We start from the raw sequence: 7,721 nt of genomic DNA on the forward strand, positions 1-7,721 counted from the left end.
TAGAGGGACCGTGATTGTATGTGAAGTGTCCCATGGCTGAGTAGACCTGAGTGGGTTTTAAGGCCTCTTCTAACTCAAATCATTCCATGGTTCATTGATTCTATGAGAAACCAGTTGGTTGCTGTATCCACATGCCCCAGACAACCCATGGGGATGAAAGAGCATCCATAGAGCATCCGTTTCTAGGTATAGCATCAAGGAACCACATTATAACCAGGCTGAAGGGTCCCAAGGAGGTGCCAAAGGGATGAAAGAGCATCCATAGAGCATCCATTTCTAGGTATAGCATCAAGGAACCACGTTATAACCAGGCTGAAGGAAGCGTGAAGGGTCAGCGGTGCCAAAAGCAAGAGCCAGGCAAATAGTAGGGTAATTAGTTTAAGAGGCTTTGCTGATTATATGTAAAGCCTTTAATAATTTAGGCTTTTGAATAACTTTTTCCCCCTTTTTTTTTACAGCAGAGTGACTGCCTGCCCCCGCCTTCCTCCTGTCTGACTGCATTTCTGCTGCTGGGGACTTTGACATGGACCACAGTGACCCTATGGGCTTCCAGAGGATGGACCACAGGGCACCAGGGACTCCACCTCCTGGGTCTGGAGCAAAGACTTTGACCCCGTTGCCCAGCACAGGGTGCGTCTGCAAGCCCTGGACACTGATAGTTGGACTGCAGGGCTCCAAACAAGCAACGCTGCACTAAGGGCTCTACTGAAGCCTCCAAAACCCACAGAGAGTGCCTGGAGAATTCTGCAGGTAGGTCAGTGGAAGGTTGTGTTTCTGTTATTTATTGACCAGCTGAAGGCTCACGGGGCAGATGGATGCCTCCTCAGCTTGTCCTCAGGGCTGCATTTGGCAGAGGTAGCCCTGATTTCTGCTGGCTCTGACCTGTGAGCGGCAGCAGATGGGAAGCAGCACGGCCCTGTCCTGCTGCCCATCGTCTTTGTGACTCATCCTGCAGCCCAAGCAGGCGTCAGTCCTGCTGTGAGCTGAGCAGTGCCGCAGGGGTGCTGTGCTTCACCTTATCCAAATAAAACTGGTGTAGAATTTATAAGCTTGCCCCAGGCCATGTCTGGCAGCCTGGTGCCCATGATTCCCCAGCGCAGCTCAGCCCCTGTGCAATCCTCCTGTGCTCTAGCAGCCAAACTGGGATCACGTTGAGTTGATAGCAGAAGCCCACTGTCACCCTGGCCCTTCTTCCAGGCCTTTTCCTCACCACACAGAGCCCAGAGCCATGCGCATCGCTGTCATTGGGGCTGGAGTGATCGGCCTGTCCACCGCCCTGTGCATCCATGACCGCTTCCAAGCACTGGTGCCCCAGCTGCAGCTGGAGGTCTATGCAGACCACTTCACACCCCACACCACCAGCGATGGGGCTGCAGGCCTGTGGCAGCCCTACCTGAGTGACCACGGCAATCTGCAGGAGACGTGAGTTGGAGCTTCCAAGCCATTCTGTGATATCTATGCAGATTAAGGGTTGAGCTGCTGGAAAGGAGCTCTGCAAAGCGTGACCTGGGTGTCCTGGTTAATCATGAGGCAGCAGTGTGCCGTCATGGTTCAGAAGGCCAGTGGTACCCTGGGCTGTATTACAAATGGAAAGCAGGGTGAGGGAGGTTCTCCTCTGCTCTGCCCTGGGGAGGCCATATGTGGAGCATGGAGCCCATTTCTGAGTTCCCTGTCTGTCTTGAGCTGGGGAGCTGCTGGAGGGAGTCCTTTGGAGGGCTGCAAAGATGGTCAAGGCCTGGAGTGTCTTCTAATGGGTTTTTTCCATGCAGGCTGTGGAACAAAGAGACCTTTGAGCACCTCCTGGGGTACCTCAATTCACTGGAAGCAAAGGAAATGGGACTGTTCCTGATTTCTGGATTCAACCTGTTTAAGCAGCCTGTACCGGTAAGGAGCTGAGTGCAGGGGAGGCAGGAAGGGCCCCAGCTTTGGGCAGTGAGCAGGTTTGAGTTTCTGGGCAGGAGCTGGACAGCAGGGACATCTCTCACTCCTGTCCCTGCAATACCACAATTGATTACTGCCATTTGAGTGATATCAAACCTTCTCCCCTTCACAGGATCCATCTTGGAAGAACATTGTCCTTGGCTTCAGGAACTTGACACCGAAAGAGCTTGAACTCTTTCCTGGCTACAGGTACTTCCAGGCCCTTTTTCTGAGAGTTTCTGGGCTCCATCACAGTTATTTCCCTTAAAAGAAGCACGAATCACCTCAAAGCAAGCAGTAACAATGCATGAAAACCATTCCAGCTCCCTCTCTCATTTCACTGCATACCTTTAAACTTGGGAAGAAAACAGCTATGCAGTAAATAGGAAAAAACAAAGCCCTGGCTGTGCCCATGCATGGGGTAGGGTGCAGCCACCCTTGGGCAGCTGTTGTGGTCTTTACTACTTTCTATCCTCATGTCTTTCAGCTACGGCTGGTTCAACACGGCGCTGATGCTGGAGTGCAGGAGCTATTTGCCCTGGCTGACCAATAGGTGAGTACTGAGCCCTGCTGCTGCTTTTCCCTGGTTGACCTGGAGGGCTGAGCAGGGCTCTTGGCCATTAGGGAAATGAGCTAATAATGGCTGGAGAGTATTTAAGAACTGCTGAGAAGACCGTGAATGTTTATTACAAGGAGCAACAAGCCGTACCTACCCTGTGCATCAATTGCAGGCATTAGTTTGAATGGTACATTGGCTTTTATGTGCTGGTAACAGATGAACTTGCTCTTCCAGGCTAACGCAGAGAGGCGTGAAGTTCTTCCACAAGAAGGTCGAGTCCTTTGAGGAGGTGAGCTGGGGATGGTGGGGAGCCAGGATGCAGTCAGGCATCAGCAGCACAGCTTTGCCTTAAGCTGCAAACACTTTCCTTGCCTGTACACTTGGGAGCTATGCTGAAGAAGCTGTGCCCTGGGTCTGGCCCTTCTGTTTTATTCATTACCAGAGTACTGGACCAAATGCTTGCTTTGGTGTTGATGGGGTAGCATCGCTGTCTGCATGCTGCACACTGCACCACCTCTGTCTTTTGGTAGATGTTTTCCCAGGGAATTGATGTTGTCATTAACTGCACTGGGATCCGTGCTGGGGAGCTGCAGCCAGATCCAGCTCTGCAGCCTGCCCGTGGGCAGATCATCAAGGTGAGGCTGCAACCTGCCCCCCATGCATCCTGCATCCTGCTTGTCACCTGCTGTCACCCTCCTGCTTTCTTCCCACAGGTCCTGGCCCCATGGGTGAAGCACTTCATTATCACTCATGACATGGAGTCGGGGATCTACAGCTCACCCTACGTCATACCAGGGTGGGTAGCAGCCAGCCTGGAGCTAGCAATGCTTTGCTCTCAAAATGACCTCCAGCTCTGCTCACTGCTGACATCTGCACACAAGCTCTGCCTTCCTTGCCCCTGTCTCTTGTTGTGGAGCAGAGCTCAAGGAGCAGCAGTGCCAGGCAGAGCCCAGCTTCCAGCACTTCTCCAGCACCTGCTTCCCTCTGGGAGCTCTCTTAGAGATGCTGGGATCTATCTCAGATTGCAACAGATGCATGTACCCAGGGAGTTAAGCTGCAGGGTAAATAAATCCATGTCTGCTCTGCATCCCCCCTGTGTCCCCCAGAGAGCAGCCATCCACTGCACTTTGGCAATTGAGAGGTTTTTTAAGCCATAACCTGAATGCTGCATGTCTGGCACTTCCCGTTGTGCTGATATCTCAGGATTAGGCAAGAAGCCATGATGTAAATAGGAACTTTGAATGCTCACAGCAACCAAGTGAAGTGCTCCAACTGATCTCTTATCACGGTCCAAACCCCACAGAAATTCCTCTCTCCACATGTTTATTTTTGCTGGCTGTGCCATAGCTGGGCATAGTCTGGCTCCGAGGGGAACACAACATGGTGGGAATCTGAGCTCCCTGCTGGGAGCATTCCATTCCCTCACCCTGCTGATAGGAGATGAAATCAGCACTTTGCTTTGCCAAGGCCTTTTAGGTGCTGATAGCGTTTAATGAACAACTTACCCATGAGCAGACACTCAGGCAGCGCTCTCCTGTCTGCTTGGCTCACGAGGGTGCCTCAGGTAGGAGTAAGCTGCAGGTATGGCAGGACCCACACTGAGTGCCTCCATCTGATGGCACCAGGACCATTTACTGCCCTTTGCTCTCTATGCAGGAGTGAGTTCACGGTCTTGGGAGGTATCTACCAGCAAGGCAACTGGAATGAAGAGAACAGTGCTCAGGACCACAAGTCCATCTGGGACAGGTGCTGCAGGCTGCTGCCCACACTGCAGGTGAGTGACCCCAAAAATCAGCAGCACGTGGTGACTTGCCTTCAGCAAACCCTGAGGGCTGCAGGGTTTTCTGTGCACCTCCTCATTGCTCGCACCTTCCCATTGTGGTTGCTGGGAGGATTTTGGCTGCTGTGAGTCAGAGCAATGCTGGGCTGATGGGTTTCTGGTTTCAGAAAGCAGAGATTGTGCAGGAATGGAGTGGCCTGAGACCAGCACGTCCCAGCATCCGCCTGGAGCGGGAGAGCATCGGCCATGGGCGCTCAAGGAGAGAGGTACTGTGCTCATTAACTGCGGTGCTAATTGGGTGCTGATGGCTACACACTTGGCTGCTGCTCTGCAGCCACACTGCCAGCGCTCAGCTGTCCTCACTCTGTCTCCCTTCTCCTACTGGCAAATCCTTGATTCAGTTTCAGCCCGGATCAGAGATAAGTGTCAAAAACACTGTGATGGATTTTATAGGGAGAGTGTTCCTGCCAAAGGAAAACTTTTAGTTGGAGCTTTGTCCTTCATGGACAGAGGAAAATTCTGAGGCAGCAAGCCCTGCCTGTGTCTCTTTTAAGAGAAAGGAGTTGGGAATGGCACCAGCTGCTGTGTGCCACTGCCCTTGGAGCCTCAGCACAGCACCATCCATGTAGGAGCACATCACTCCTCAGCTCTTCAGCCTGAAGCTCATCCATGGTCCTACAGAGGGACCAGTAGTTCAGGTATGTGCCTCTGTGCAGCTCTGAAGAAGAGATTAGAGCTCCAAAGGGGATGGTGACTGCAGGATGTAATTAAGCGTAATGAAAATAGATTGATTTTTTTTTAGCTGGAAAGCTTTGGAAGGAGCTCGGTGTATTTAGGCAAAGCGCAGAACGTGGCTCAAAGTGAGGCAGTGCTTGAACTGCTGTATGGATCACTCTGTTCCTTTATCAGCACGTCATATCTGTGCTGCTGCCATCGATCCCAGCAGCAAGTTGAGCTCCAATCAAAGCAAAGTCATTTACGTCGTCAGGAGCAAACCCTGCGTGCTCGGAGGAGCAGGGTGCTGAGCTGCTGCATTCTGACTCCCTTTCTCCCCTTCAGGTCATACACAACTATGGCCACGGTGGCTTTGGGATCACCATCCACTGGGGCTGTGCCATGGCTGCAGCCCGGCTGCTTGGGAACATCCTGCAGGAGAAGCAGTCCCAGTCCCGCCTGTGAGCTGCCTGCTCAGCTGGGATTATTGCAGTAGCCGTAGCTTAGGAATCACAGCAAAAAGATGCAAGTAACAGTGGTGCACGTGGGCTGTTGACACTCCTGCTGGCTTTGCTGACGCTTCCTCCTGTCTCTTGTCGGGTTGCTGCCAGTTCTTGCTGCTGCCATTTGCCAGATGGCCAAATTTCCTCCACCGTGGCCTCGCACAACCTGCCCAAAGGAAGTGCTTTAAAACATGGACTAATTATCTGTGACAAAGTGCACTTCTGTCTCGGGGATCAGTCTGCAAAGGGCAGGTGGAGTTCAGTTGAAGCCTTGGCAGTCCTGCAGTTCATCTGCACACTGGGACAGGATCTGAAAGCGAGCTGGTGCCACGCGAGGTCTCCACTGACTGCTCAGACACCCGGCATGTAATTGGATTTGCAAGCTCCCCCCAGGAGACAAAAGCTCCTTAGTAGGAAGAAGCTCCTGGGGAAGTGACAACAGCCCCACAAGCACGTGCTCCACTTAACAATTGATTTTCTTATGCTCATGCCAGGACGAAGCATGGGTCTTCAGCACCTGGTTAGTGTATCTGGCAGCAGACAGCAGTGGTTACCTAAAATGGGCTTTCCAAATGATGTTTTCAGTAACAAAAGCAACGTGTTCCAGCCCTGTCTACTTGCCAGATCCTATATATAGCACCGCGCATAGGCCAAATAGCTGTTCTTGTCCCTAAAACTCCCACGGGCACTTTGGTTTCTCATTTCCCTCTGCTGTGAGATGTGGCTGGAGGCAGCTCCTGGGGCTGTGCTGACAGGGAGAGCTCCCAGGAGGGTGATTCTTCTTGGAAAGAGGAGCAGGAGGTGGTCGGTGTCACTTCCAGGGGCCCCAGGCATCATTCTAGAGGTGAGCTTTGGCCTCTTGTTCCATGCCACGTGTCTTTCCTGCTGTAAAGATTTCACAAACAGAAGGGTGCTGTGAGGTCAGGAAGCATCAGCCTCAGATCCAGAGCATCATACTGGTGAATGAGAGCTGCTGTAGCACAGCCTGGTTTGTCCCACCTCCTGGGGAGCTGGATTCAACAGCTGAGCACTGCAAGAAATGATCCACACACACATGAGACCTGCTGCCCCCGGGCATGTATGAGTCTCGTCTCTGTTGCTGAAGTGCTGTGGAGGTCACTGTGCCAGCACAGCCCCAGGAGACCTCCCTTGTGACGTGGTTCTCCACTGAATGCAGGAACAGCTGCCCAGTGTTGGTCAGGATGACAACTGCAGTTGTATGTGGCCTCTTAGGAAACAAACAGAAATGACTGCAGTATCTATTTGGCTTATTTTCTAACAGGCTACAATTCAGCGTGTGTGCACAAATAAAGATCACTGCCAACTACCTTGTCTATTGCTACGTATTTCCTGGCTGTTTCCTCCCGCGGAAGGCAGAGCTGTCATTTCACTTTCTGAGTAGGCAAACGAAGCTGAAATAGTGCAGTGTGAAGCAGTGTGGGTGTCTGCACGTGGCTGCCAATGGCCCTCAGACTCCTAAGAGCTCACAGATGGGCTCAGCTGATGGCCCTGCTTTGAGAGCAGAGCTACAGGAGCGGTAGCTTGCACTGCTGGAAGCTCTAAATGGAACACTATGGGATAGAAGAATCGTGGAGAGTTAAGTTCATTTTTGTGGCAATAGGAAGGTAAGAGAACCAGCAGGGAGCCTGGACAGCTGCTACAAATGCATTCCTGACAAGCATGAAACACCATCTCCAGAAGCTGCGTCAGCACATATTAGGAACTCAGTTCTCAACAGCGATGGCCTGTGACACAAAACAAAGCTGGAAATGCATCAAGTATCAGTAAAGCTCCCCCCTGTAAGCCAGCAGCAGCTCTGGCACATTGGGAAGCAGAACGAGTTTTAGGAATGGCTGAGGATGCCAAAAATACATGGAAGACACAGCGCAAATATTCCCCCCAAGGGTTGCTGCCACGATACAAGCTCACAGCAGCGAGAGCAGAGATGCTGCCCACTGGGATGGGAGCACGCTGTGATGCAGCGCTGGCAGAACATCAGTTGTGGTGGCTCAGATACGAACCTCTTTATGTTTGTAAATCACTGGGCATCAAAACACCACTGGAAGAGCAGAGGAATGCAGTCAGAGTTACACAGTTATGGCTTATACATACAGATAAGTGCAATTAAAGCCCACATGAAGTAAATTAATAGAAGCCTCCCTGACCTGAGAGCATCCAATATCTGACCATCATGCCAAACCCCACTGAGGTTACTTACCTTTATAACAGCCCTGTGCAACAGCCA

General features: G+C 51.9%; 1 protein-coding gene across 3 annotated transcripts; it reads left to right on the top strand.

The window, feature by feature from the left end:
* Positions 1 to 22: 22 nt before the first annotated feature.
* DAO (D-amino acid oxidase) lies at positions 23 to 6,803 on the top strand. Of its 3 annotated transcripts, XM_015878064.2 has the most exons (12): positions 23 to 186; positions 459 to 750; positions 1,198 to 1,422; positions 1,770 to 1,884; positions 2,054 to 2,130; positions 2,408 to 2,473; positions 2,714 to 2,768; positions 3,010 to 3,114; positions 3,193 to 3,275; positions 4,136 to 4,253; positions 4,427 to 4,525; positions 5,319 to 6,803. In XM_015878064.2, exons 3-12 carry the CDS (start codon positions 1,229 to 1,231, stop codon positions 5,436 to 5,438), a joined length of 1,032 nt encoding a protein of 343 aa, XP_015733550.1. In that variant the 5' UTR covers positions 23 to 186; positions 459 to 750; positions 1,198 to 1,228; the 3' UTR covers positions 5,439 to 6,803. The 3 variants fall into 3 exon arrangements, with proteins under 3 accessions (XP_015733550.1, XP_032303807.1, XP_015733551.1); XM_032447916.1 differs by lacking the exon at positions 23 to 186 and having other exon boundaries at positions 471 to 754; XM_015878065.2 differs by lacking the exon at positions 23 to 186 and having other exon boundaries at positions 471 to 750; positions 1,218 to 1,422.
* The last annotated feature ends 918 nt before the right edge of the window (positions 6,804 to 7,721 follow it).

The sequence above is a fragment of the Coturnix japonica genome, chromosome 15 (assembly GCF_001577835.2).
Source record: "Coturnix japonica isolate 7356 chromosome 15, Coturnix japonica 2.1, whole genome shotgun sequence".
Taxonomy (NCBI): Eukaryota; Metazoa; Chordata; class Aves; order Galliformes; family Phasianidae; genus Coturnix; species Coturnix japonica.